We start from the raw sequence: 13,533 nt of genomic DNA on the forward strand, positions 1-13,533 counted from the left end.
GGTTCAGCACATAATTCAGCTCCAGACCAGGAATTATGCAATGATTTGTTAAGGCTTTTAATGAGGAAGGCAAGGCGATCAGAATATCGAAATTCAAAGCATTACTTCACTAGATCACAGGAATTTCAGAATTATGCCTGCATCAGCTTTCAGGGCCTCCCCAACCAAAATTTTTACAACATTTTCATAGGGCTTTGATGCAGGAGAACATTGCAATCACATTCAAGTAAAAAAAATTGCAATTATGAAAACTTTGGATTTTTGGCTCCCTAGGAGTGACACGTGGCATTTAGTGATTGGAACAACTTCCTGCGATAGAAATTTGTACATAGGGAGGCCATAGGCTCAGGAACACAGGCTCCAATCCTCAAGTGAAAAGGATAATAGGTTCCCACAAATTCCCATGGTTTTGTGCTCTACTGATGCAACAGTATTGCGTCTAACTAAAGCTATATGACACAACCCCGTAGGATCTGACCCGATCATTGACCTAGAATCTGGTCCTCAATCCAACCAGAATCATAGCGTAGGCACCTCTATCCTCCCGACCACCCCCGGGCACGTGGGCTTCAACTCGACTCATCCATAGGTCTGTATCTAACCCAGGCGTCCCATACCGCCTGAGCCCGTCCAGAGGACCTTCGATACACCACCTATGATTTGTCATGTAGATGGCCAGAGTCCCGGCCTGGGTCCAAGTCCCATCCATCAATTGAGGAGCGTTCAACTGATCTACACAATAGCACTAGCTCTCCCTCTATATTGAAGGAAACCCGCTATAGATAGCACAATGCTATGAATAGCTCCCTCCATATAAAGCGAGCATGATGTATGAATCAATCTCTATATATAGCAATCTCGGCTAAAAATAGCCATCCAGCCCTATGCTATCCTGTGACCCACGTTCACCTGCGATCCAACCCTAGGTACACCATGCACATGACACATGACCCCGCAGCACCTAGAATCTCGTCCTCAATCCAACCATAATCATAGCGCAGGCGCCTCGATCCTCCCGACCATCCCCGAGCACGTGGTAGAAGGAAACCGGCTATAGATAGCACAATGCTATGAATAGCTCCCTCCATATAAAGCGAGCACTATATATGAATCAATCTCTATATATAGCAATCTCGGCTAAAAATAGCCATCCAGCCCTATGCTATCCCGTGACCCACGTTCACCTGCTATCCAACCCTAGGTACACCATGCACATGACACTATCCCTATCCCCAACTGGTTTAGCCTAGGCTAGCCTAGTCATATTTAGAACAGACTTGAATAGCTTTGAACAGAAAATAGGCTAGATCCATTCACTTAGGATTAGCAAATGAATTGCTGAAGTGTGCAGGAAGTACAATGTAAAAGAAACAGGAAAAGTACCTTCATAGATTTGGAGAGTGTGGGAGAGAAGGTATTTGGAGAGTGTGGGAGAGAAGGTAAGTCAAGGGCTGGACTTACAACAGGTGCTTGTGAGGGGCTGCACAAGGACAGGAAGAGTTAGATTCTTCTCAGCTTGGAGCTAGAAGCATATTCTCAAAGAGCCCTCTCTAAAATAGACTCATCATGTGTGGATCTTTGTCACTAACGATAGACTGAGGCAACCCATGATATTTAAAGATGTTATGCATGAACAAACTTGTCATGTGATTTGCTGTTATTTTCTTTCTCACCGGAATGAAATGTGCCTGCTTGCTGAACCGGCATATAATAGTCTAAAAGGCCATCATTCCTTGTAGGTGTCCTAGGAAGATCAAATATAAAAAATCCATGGCAATGCTCTCCCATGGTCTATCTAGGATAGGCAATGGCTGCAACAACCCATGTGTCTTCTGTCGGTTATACTTGACCTTCTAACAGATGATGCATGTTCTAACAAAGGCATCCACATCCCATCTCAAAGTTGGCCAATAGAAAAAGTGCTCCTCTTTTCACCGTGGCCTCAAATCCTCTATGCCATGCATACGGTGGAGCATGACTTTCTATTATAACCTTTGATCTCAACTACTTTGTGACACAAGGCGACTGTGCATCATAAGAAAGCCATCTCTGAGAGTATAATGCTCATGACGCTCGCTATTAGACATCTGGTCATAAATCCTTGAGAATCCTTATCTTTAGCATATTGGTCCATTGTTGCATCCAACTCATTGTGGTAGGCAATGGTTACTGCGGAAACCAGTGTTGCAAGAATGTTTCTAGAATTTAACAGGCGTTTTGTCTAGAAACGCCTATAAATATATATTTTATATAAAATATATTATTAGACATACATATATTACATGCACAGATACCTCAGAACTATGGAGGCAAGCAACGAGCAGCAGCAGCAAAACCCACCAGATTCGGCGTTTTGTGCCCTGACGTTTTGCCCTAGACACGCCGTTTCGCACGTTTCGTAGATGTTTCTGCTAGAAAAGTTTCTTCGTGTTTCGGTGCCTCGAAACGCATTTTCTGGTCACATTGGTGGAAACCTGAGGTTTCCTTGACAATGCATGAGCCACTACATGTTAGAAATCAAGAGGGAATGAATCACTGAATCCTCCACCCAAGATCTCTCTAACTCTTACACACTCAGCTTAGATAGATGACCACAGATGCAACAGAAACATACTCAGAAATAACAGCAAGTATAGATGGAGAGAGAGAGTATATTCATCCACCGGATGGTGGGCAGAAAATGGCTCCAAGGGAGCAGTACAAATCACAGCAGGGTGCTGGAGAAAACTGATGAACTCTCTCTCACAAACTGCCCCAGATCTGAGTGCTGAACACTGCCTTGGAGAAGGCTTTCTGTAATGCACTGGATGCTGGGCTGAATGGAGAAGTGGGCCTTTTATAGGCTCTGCCCAGGCCCCTTCAGATGACCGACCAGCAGGGTCAGTACCCTGTCTGGTGGCCGACTATATGGGGCCCATAAACCGACCAGGGTTGGGCCGACTTGGCCAACCACAGGCCCCTATATAAGGGTGCGCTGGGCGGCCAGTCCGCGCTGCTGCTGGTGCCTCCATGTGAGGCCTAAAGCCCCCCTTTATACCCGCTATTGCAGACTGCGACCCAGCCCGTGTGCTGGTCGCCTATATTCTCCTTCTGATGCTGGCCTGAGTCTCTCTCACCAGCCCTCCTACCTCTCACTGCCCCTTGTCCCCTCAAATCGGGGGCTCACAGGTGGGCACAGTGAGAATCTAACACCCCCCCTCAATGTTACAACTGTGGGCCAATCCCCATACGTCTGATGAGGTGCTCCATTTGTTCTCGAGGGAGTGCCTTCGTGAAGAGGTCAGACAAGTTGTCGGCGGTCAGGCAGTACATGAGCTCGATCACGTCGTCGATGATGAGCTCTCGAACAAAGTGGTAATGAACTTCGATGTGCTTGGTCCGCGCATGGTACATTGGATTCTTGGCAATGGCTATGCAACTCTGATTGTCGCACATCAGCACTGTTACGTCCTCCTGACACATGTCCATGTCCTCCAAAATCCACCTCAACCACAGTGTCTCACAAGCTGCTGTACATGCGGCTCTGTACTTTGCCTCTGTAGATGAAAGGGCCACTATGGGTTGCTTCTTACTCAGCCAAGAGATGGCACCAGATGCAAGCAAGAAGCAGTATCCTGTTGTTGATCTTCTGGTGTTAGCATCACCCGCCTAATCACTGTCACAGAACCCGCCTAGTTCGATGCCTTTGGTGTAGGTGATCCCATAGGTGCAAGTACCTTTAGATACCTCAGCAGCCGTAAACCTTCATCCCAATGACTCTTCCCGGGAGAAGCAGAGAACTGGCATAATAGCCCAACTGCATAACAAATATTAGGTCGAGTATTGGTAAGGTAAAGCAAGCTTCCTACCAATCGTTGGTACAAAGGAGTATCGACCGGTTGAGATGTGTGGTGAACACTTAGCTTGAGTCTGACCTCCATGGGAGTTACTGTTGTCTTGCAATCTTCCATCTGGAATCTCTTTAGAAGTTCTCTGCAATATTTCTAATGTGAAACGAAGATCTTATTTTTGGCCTGCTTTACTTCTATCCCAAGGAAGTAGTGTAATAACCCAAGGTCAGTCATCTCAAACTCAGTCATGAGTAGCTCCTTGACTTGGGAAATCCTCTTGACATGGTCACTTGTCAAGATAAGATCATCAACATAGAGGATGAGTACCAATTGCAACCCCTTCTCCATGAACAAGTAGAGGTTTGCCTCAGAAGGACTCCGACTTAGCCCTATCTTTTGCTTTGGTACCAAGCTCTAAGGGCGTGTTTCAGCCTGTATAACGCCTTCTTCAACCTGCAGGCCTTTAATGGGGACCCTGGATCTTGAAAGCCCTGTGGATGCTCGACGTACACCTCCTCCTCCAGGGTTCCATTAAGGAATGCGGACTTCACGTCCATTTGAAAAATAGGCCAATGGAATTGGGCAGCAAGGGCAATCACTGTCCCGATAGTAACCATGCGAGCTGTGGGAGCAAAAGTTTCATCAAAATCCATGCCTTCAGTTTGAGCAAAACCTTTGACCACTAACTTGGCTTTGTACTTATCCAAGCTGCCGTCCGATTTGAATTTAAGTTTGTATACCCACTTAGTGCCGATGACTTTCCGTCGTGGGGGCCTGGCCACTAAGTCCCAGGTATTGTTCTTCAGGATAGCATCCATCTCTGCCTTCGCCTCCTTGAAGGTCCTTGGCTCTTCAAGCTGAGCTACCAGCGCAAAGTTCATGGATGGGGTCTTCTTAAGACGTTGGGACTGTCACAATCCGGAACTGCTACTCTCAGGTATATCGGTGACCCGAGAGTCTTCCAATGTTCTTAGGTACCATTGGGGCAACCTCTTCTGCTTCTCAGCGGGAGGAGGAACTGGAATTTTTCTAGAACATCCTGGTCTTCCTCAGTGCCTTGTGGAACGTCAACTTCCGATTTCTTCACCTCTTGGATGGTCAACCTGGGGCAGGGTGGGTTCGGGGATTGAATAATCTCCTCCTCCTCAATCTGAGGCTCCTCCTGGAGTGTAGGTTTCTTTTCCTCGAAGATGACATCCCGACTGATAAGGATTTGCTTCTTTACTGGGTCGAAGAGTTGATAGGCCTTGGATTCTTTGCTATACCCAACAAAGATACATTTTCTGCTGCGGGAATTAAGCTTGGTCCTCTCTTCCTTGTGCACATGCACCCATGTGTTAGAACAAAAAATGCGAAGATGTGTGATAGAGGGCTTCTTACCATAAAATGCCTCATATGGAGTCTTGTCCTTGACGGCCTTCGTCTTGGTCCTGTTGAGGATGTGTACTGCTGTATTGACAGCTTCACTATAATAGGCTTTAGAAAGGTTCCTCCCTCGTAACATAGGAAGCCCTGTCTTTGTGGTGGTTTTGTGCTTCCTCTCGACTACCCTGTTCTGCTGAGATGTATGTGCTGTGGTGAGTTATCGCTTAATCCCATGCTTGCGACAAAATGTGTTGAACTCATTGGAGGTGAATTCTCCCCCCCTGTCTGTACGGAACATCTTGACATTCTCCCCTGTCTCCTTTTCAACTCTGGCCTTCCAGTCCTTGAATTTCTCGAAAGCCTGTGACTTTTTAGCCAAGCAATACACCCAGGTCATTCTACTGAAATCATCCACAAAGAGAAGTGAGTACTTGGATCCTGCCCACGATGCTGTAGACATTGGGCCACAAATGTTGGCATGAACCAACTCAAGTGGTTTGCTGGCCCGAAACGAGGCCTCTTGTGGGAACTTGTCCCTGTGCTGCTTGCCTTCTAGAGAAGCCCGACAGACACCATCCTTCCTTGTAATGGGTGAAAGTCCATCCACCATCTTCGACTTTGACATCTCAGCCAAGGTTCCATAGTTGACGTGACTGAAGCGCTCATGCCAAAGTTTGGACTTTCCGTTGTCTTCATGAACCAACATTGCATTGAGGCGATACAGTCCGTTTTCTTCGACTCCTTGGGCCACCATCTGTCCATTTGCTTTGGATGTCACGGTGACCTTGCCGTCCTCAAAGATAACTGACATGTGTTCTTGTCCATGTGACTTACAGACAGTAAGTTCTTGCAAAGGTTGGGTACATAAAGTACTCCAGAGATATCCTTCTCCTCACCTGCGGTCGTAATGAAAGGAATGCTACCAATGCCCTTCACAGGACATGTTCGGCTATCCCCGACAGAAACTTTGGAATCCGGGTGTGTACTTTCCATGGTTTTGAACCAAGTCTTTATGTTAGACATGTGCTTTGAAGCTCCGCTGTCAGCATACCAACCCTCTTTTCCCTCACTGACTGCATACGCTGAGCAATGTTCACTGATTAAAAACAACTGTCCTGTCGTCACAGAATCATTCTTAGGCTCTTCTTTGATCCTGGCTTCTCTCTTCCTCTTTGATATGCCACCTTTTTTCGACATTCTTTGGCGGAGTGGCCAAGCTTTTCACAATAAAAGCACTTCATTTTCTTCTTTCGGTCAGCGTCCTCTGACTTCTTGAACTCCTTTGACTTGCCTTTTCCAGGCTTGTCTTTGGCCACTAATGCCTTCTCGTCAGCTTGTGTAAAGAGTTTCTCTCGAGCCTCCTCCTGAAGCAGGAGTGGGCCAAGCTCCTCAAAGGTGATTGGCTTAGTCCGTTGACCCGCAGTGACCGTAGTCACAAAACTTTTGAAACTCCGTGGCAACTTGTGGAGTGTGAGCAACGCCAATTGGCTCGAGTCCACCTTCTGACCAACCGCTGCGAGCTGGTCCTGCACGACTTTTACCTTTGTCAAATGGTCATGTACACTATCACCCTCGTTCATATCAAGATTATAAAGTTGATGCTGAAGAGTAATGATACGGGCTGTATTGTCGGTTTCATACAGCTCCTTCAGTATGGCACACGCTTCTGAAGACGTCTCTGCCAACTGGATATGAGGGATCACATCATCTGCTGTTGTGTTGACTAGCATTGCTGAGGCTTGGGCATCCCTCTCCTCCCATGCAATGAGTTCATCCGCATCTGCTTCAAATAGACCTTCACCTCTTTTGTCCACAATGTCCTCCGGCGTCTCCTCGGTCCCAATCACTATCTTCCACAGCTTCCGTGCCATCAGATGACTTCGGATCTTGACTTTCCAGATTGGATAGTTCGTCCCATCAAGCTTTCCAGCTTCACCAAAATTGGGAATGAATGAAGAAGGAAGATGACTGGAGAAGGAGGAAGGACGAGCAGTGGGTGTAGAGGCTTTTGAACGCTGATCCATCTCGGTGAATAGCAAACTGAAAAAAAAAACTGAAGCAAAAAGATGTACTGACCTCCCGTGCTAGCTTGAGCTGAAAACGGAATCGCCTTTCTACCAAGGGACTCCTTCCTTCAGAGAGTGCTTTGATGAAGAAGAGTTGAGAGCCTATGGCTCTGATACCATGTTAGAAATCAAGAGGGAATGAATCACTGAATCCTCCACCCAAGATCTCTCCAACTCTTACACACTCAGCTTAGATAGATGACCACACATGCAACAGAAACATTCTCAGAAATAACAGCAAGTATAGATGGAGAGAGAGAGTATATTCATCCACCGGATGGTGGGCAGAAAATGGCTCCAAGGGAGCAGTACAAATCACAGCAGGGTGCTGGAGAAAACTGATGAACTCTCTCTCACAAACTGCCCTAGATCTGAGTGCTGAACACTGCCCTGGAGAAGGCTTTCTGTAATGCACTGGATGCTGGGCTGAATGGAGAAGTGGGCCTTTTATAGGCTCTGCCCAGGCCCCTTCAGATGACCGACCAGCAGGGTCGGTACCCTGTCTGGTGGCTGACTATATGGGGCCCATAAACCGACCAGGGTTGGCCCTGGTCGGTGGCCCTGATTGGGCGGACTTGGCCAGCCACAGGCCCCTATATAAGGTTGGGCCAGCCACAGGCCCCTATATAAGGGTGCCCTGGGTGGCCAGTCCGCGCTGCTGCTGGTGCCTCCATGTGAGGCCTAAAGCCCCCCTTTATACCTGCTGTTGCAGACTGCGACCCAGCCCGTGTGCTGGTCGCCTATATTCTCCTTCCGATGCTGGCCTGAGTCTCTCTCCCCAGCCCTCCTACCTCTCACTGCCCCTTGTCCCCTCAAATCGGGTGCTCACAGGTGGGCATAGTGAGAATCTAACACTACATCTCAGATAGCTTTGTGTGAGTGAGGAAATATCTCAAAGACTGATGATCTGGCAGCACTGTGAAATCAACCCTAAGTAAATAGTGCTTCCATGAGTAATTCCTTCTCATAAATTCCCAGATGTCTTTCATCATCTCACAAAATTCTGCTCTCATAGGCCACCACTGTCCATCCTGCATAATGACCGCTCCAAAGCCATTCTTTCCACATGCATCTGCTTGGACAGCAAAAGCTTTTCGGAGTTATGGCAAGATGAACATTGGATCCGAACTAATCTTTTCCTGTAGCTTCTCAAATGCTGCAATTGATTTTCAGCCCATATAAAAGATGCTTCCTTCTTCTGCATTGCATAGAGGGATGAAGCAATTTCAGCAAAGTAGCGTATGAACCGCTTGTAGTACGAGCATAAACCCAAAAAGCTTCGTACTTCTTGCAAGTTTTTCAACTGTGGCCAATTGCAGATTGCTTCAATCTTAGCAGGGCCCATGCACACTCCATCCTTCAAGACAATGTGTCCCAAAAAGTGAATCTCAGGCATAAAGAATTCACTCTTCGCCTGTGTTTGCTGAGTTCTGCAAATACTATTGCCAAATGCTTCTTATGCTCTACCTCATCTTTTGAGTACACTATCATATGATCAAAGAAAGTGCCCACAAAAGATTTGTGCTCCAAGAAGATTCTGTCCTTCATCTATTTAAAGGTGGCAGGAGCATTCGTAAGCTCAAATGGCATAACCAAGAACTTGTATAACCCAAAGCTGGTCGTGAAAGTTGTCTTGGACACATCCTCTGGACGAATGTGTATGTGATGATACCCACTCTTAAGATCTATGCGGCTGAAGATAGTGGATCCCTCCAATCTATCCAAGATATCATCTAATCTTGGAATGGGGAATCTATTCTTGATGGCTATCTTACTTGCAAACAAAAGGTTGTTCCCGAGGTCTATGTCAAAGGTACAAGATTCTTAAAACTTCATCTCAAAGGAATCAAGATAACAAATTTTTGGTGCAATGGTGTTTTATTTTTAAAACGATCGAGATACATGCTTATTAATAGTTATATTGTGCATAGCATGGTAGAGGTGATTCTCTGCACGATTGTCATGAGGGCGTGAATCCTGGCGCATGCATGTTGGGTTGTGCCTTGGGGGCAAACGAAAGGTTTAGAGCCAAGAGGGGCCCAAAGTAGCTTAGGATCCAAAGTTGGCCATTGGTTTGGCTTTAAAAAATGTCCCACTAGAGGAGGGGCCTAGGGGCAAATTAAAGGACCAAGGGGCAAATGAGTCGTGGGCTGCCACAGGGCCAGCCCATGCAATTTGTTTTTGGAAAGGAATTCCTTGGAACCTCCTGGGACGTCGACGTATGTAGGTGTCGACGTATGTAGGTGGATGGACAATGGTGTGGGTGGTGCACGCAAGATTCTGTCACGGGTTGGCTGGTCGTGGCGGGGGCACGGATTTGCTTCGGGACTGAGGACAGAGAGGTGGATTGCCTTCACGGGAGCTTTGTGCTAGTTGGAGAGATCTCCGATCAGGTTTCTGGGATTTTGGGCTGATGGCGCATGCAAGAGCTCATAGGCTGCATCGTGGGAGCTGTGCGCTTGGGCCTAGGAACAGCCTTGGCTTGTCGCACGGGCAGGGATCCATTTGGAGACCCCATGAGCTCGTGGAGGATTTGGTTTGCACGTCGTCCAAGGGCCTGGGGCAGAACTTGTTGGAAATAGAGGTTGGAAATAGAGGATAGAATCACTCACACCTGACACTCCCGATCTAGCTCAAACAACACTCAAAGAGACAGAGAGAGAGATAGCAAAAACTCAGATATATTCCTCCACAATAGTGGGCCCTCCGCATGGGCTAATGGCTGGGCTCTTTCCATCCCCATAGCTAGCCCCTGTAGGCAGTCTTTGGTTGTCCTTTGGGCTGCCCCAAATAAACCATAACAAGGAATATGATCTGTTTCCCATGTGGCAGTCATGTTGCTGCTCACATGGCAGTTTCACCCCTTCCTCCTACAGGTTCATTTACCCACGCAGATGAGTAAAAATCTTCTATATGCAATTTGAATTCAACACTAATATATTGCGCAGAAGACACTGAAACAGAGCAACACAGTAAAAATGGTGATCCGGATCATCTCAGAGAACGTAAGGGCCCTTGAGGCTTCTTAGAGAAATGTCATGTCTACAATCAAAACAGCATGCACCAACCAAAGTGCCAAAAAAAAAACATATTACCACTTACTCACAAAGCATGTACACACCCAATGATATATGCCATACTAGCTTATTGAAATCACGGTACAGCAAGTGAAAAATCATCTGTAATTTAGTGTGAAATCCTGGTAATGGATCTCAATCAAACAAGGATGATACATCATGATATGTGACTTACTACCACAACGCACATAGGAAAGGAAACATTAAAGAACATACCCATGACTTAGAGGGTGAACCTCAAGAATGCAAATGCACATCTCATCTTCATAGAGCTGCAGTGCAAAAGTCCTTAAATCAACTCCTCTTTGACCATAATTAACACAAATGAAAAACTCTTTAATTATGATAAGATAAATGGGCAACTCAATACTTTGACTTTCGGATATTTACAGCTTGGTGACACAAACACCTGCATAAAGCTTAGAGTTGTTGCTAGCAGCCCATGCGGGGTCACACAACTCCCCTCATTGCTTCAGGTGTCCACTAATTACTGAAATACCCAAGCAATGGGAGAGAGCATAAATGGTCTGCTCGCAACCTCGGGAATAAGAACCTGAGCTAAAAGCATCCACTGTGAACCACCCTGCCAACGAAGTCACTCCAAAACAGCTCACAATCAAAAGAAAGGGAACTCAAATGCTACCATGTCAGTAGCTATCCGTACAAACCATTGTCAGCTTTCGTGCATTGTTGTGTAGGCTGTACAATCTGCTCGTACATTTTCGGTGCGCCAGCAGCCTGTACTCAGCCTAGCGAAACGTATGCAGTTTCATATGGATAGTCCATACAGCCAGCAGTCCGTACCAGTTCACTTGTATGGTAGTTTGGTATGCACTATACTAATCCGCAGCAAGGCGTTCGTATAGCCGATCTGCTTCTCCGTACCCGCCGTACCAATCCGTACATAGCTTCGACCAACAATCCGTATAGAAGTAGGTCTTTCGTAATAAATGTTTTGTCTTCCTTTGCTCACAAAATCTTGTTGCCCATCCTTTTTCTTGCGTGGATTCCCTTGGTACTTCCACATGCAACCTTGCCAAATGCATCAAAAGTATGGGAAATGCCATGTGGCATCCCCCTTTCCATTTGCCCCCATTGCCCTCTCTAGTAGGGCAAGGCAATTTTTAGGACCTAACCAAGGCCCAATTTTTAGGACCTAACCAATGGCCCAACTTGAATTCTAAGGGTCCTTTGCCCCCTCTTTGGACCGGGCCCCAAATTCACCCCCAAGGCACTAATCCCTAGGGGGAACTTTGCATATCCACATCCTATGGCCTTGCCCACTCAGTTTTCCAGGGTCTTGCCCACATGCAAGTTCAAACTCATGCCCTCGTGACAGTGCCCACATTCTGAGAAACCAAATCATCACTTTATTGTTGTTCCCATCAAGTGAGATTTTTTTGTTAGGCATAGACTGAGCTCATACTATGCTACGCATCCGAGAAAACCTAAACATCACCTACATGAAATTCCAATGTTCAAATTTCAAAGCTCATTATCGTGTACGGGAGCATGTGTGAAACTTTAAGTTTTAAGTTTTACTTTTGATCAGTTATTGAAGGGGGGAAGATATTGAAGTACAAAAGGCACATACCTAACTTGCTGAACTTGTGTGTCCTCTATGGTCATATTGATTTGCATTCCATATAGGACTTTTCTTTGGTTTGAACAACTATGGTCTGCTTTGTGTTTAGCTCAGCCTGAGTAAAGTTGTAGAGGACTGGCTGCAGAGAAAGACTTTTTACGGACTTTATATCACCTTTTGATTGCTTGTTCATGGCTATTTGCTAAGTGCTTGTACATGGAATAAATAAATAAATATTTAACTCTAAATGTTTGTTGCAGGTCTGCAAATTTCTTCAAGTATCCAAACTCTCTTTTGTACCAGAATATGGTCCAAAGTTGAGAGAAGGCTATGTGCTAGTGAGGCACCTACAAGGAATTCATCCATCAGAGGAGCATTCTTGCTGCTCATGCTGTAAATGGGTTTCCTGCTGCAATGAGACATGGCAAAAGGTTTGCAATTTCAGTTTTTGATGTCACTTTAAAATAAATCTGTGAAAATGAGTGAACACGTGAAGAAAAACTTGATTGTTGAGTGTATGTGCTTCAAGATGAAGGATATTGAAGAAATGCGCCATTTTCATAAGCTTTCACCACATTACTTTCAGAATGATAATTACAGCTATATGCTGGATTATCAATTCTGAGTTGGGAACATGAAATTTTGCCTTCCTGCAAAGGAAAACTCTACAAGCATTCACGTTTTATTTTCAAATTTGTACATTCTTTCTCTTTGTCAGCCTCTTTTTCTTATTGTGCTAAGCACAGGCCTTTATCAGATTAGGAACTACAAAAACAGTGCATATGCATGACTAAGCATTTTCCTTTCTCTATCACTGTGGATAGTGGGCTGTGATATCAAATCAAGCCACCTGCAATTAGTGGGCAGCAGGTTTTCTAGAAAAAAGGGTTGGCTGTTTATAAGGCAAACAAGCTGCATCTTTACATCAGTACGTACTTTACGTCATTGAAGTATGCCTTGTGAATATTTTGCATGCCGAACCTTACAAGTCCTCAAGATCACACACCTGAGATCTTGGATGATGCCCTTATGAAAGTAAATGTACCTATTGAGAACCAATGGGCATGGGAGTTACAGACAGCATACAGAATGCTTTCCTCTTATGCTTGCCAGGACCATGCTTATTGCATTTGTGGAAGAGGAAAACCTGCTGCTAAAATGGATGGATGGATGCCCTGAAAGCATGCGAGTGAATGCCTCAGTGAGATGCACACCCTGAAAGGAGGATATATCAAGGTTTAGTACAGGGTTTCAAAGAGACAGGACAACTGAGGATGAACATGAGGAATTGAAAAAAGGGCTTCAAAAACTGGTGAGAGGCAAAAAGCAGTTTTTGATGGTTATCCCTCACATGCACAAAAGGGGATAGGGTGTATAAGGCTATCTGAAAGAGAAGAGGACATGAAACCAGAGTCCTAGACACCTTGAAGAGTTCAGGTGACATGGTGACTAATATCATCCCACACAGAAATGAAAAAGGATGAAGTCGATCCATCTGAGACAAGGCATTTGCCTTGTTCGGAGCATATACGGCATCACAAATTTCTTGTTAGTGAAAGGTGCATCAAGAGATCCTCATCTTAGGGGTCACCAACAAAGGAACTGTTTTT

General features: G+C 45.7%; 1 protein-coding gene across 2 annotated transcripts in view; it reads left to right on the plus strand.

Moving 5' to 3' along the window:
• PLDP1 (phospholipase D P1) overlaps positions 1-13,533 on the plus strand; it is a 117,588-nt gene that overhangs the window by 15,323 nt on the left and 88,732 nt on the right. For both annotated transcript variants that reach the window (XM_087380233.1, XM_087380234.1), the window contains exon 5: positions 12,184-12,354. In XM_087380233.1, coding sequence (XP_087236359.1) covers positions 12,184-12,354 — 171 coding nt within the window. The remainder of the gene's footprint in view (positions 1-12,183; positions 12,355-13,533) is intronic.

Source organism: Dipteris shenzhenensis, chromosome 10 (assembly GCF_047967505.1).
Source record: "Dipteris shenzhenensis isolate YYH24624 ecotype China chromosome 10, Dip_SZ_1.0, whole genome shotgun sequence".
Lineage (NCBI taxonomy): Eukaryota > Viridiplantae > Streptophyta > Polypodiopsida > Gleicheniales > Dipteridaceae > Dipteris > Dipteris shenzhenensis.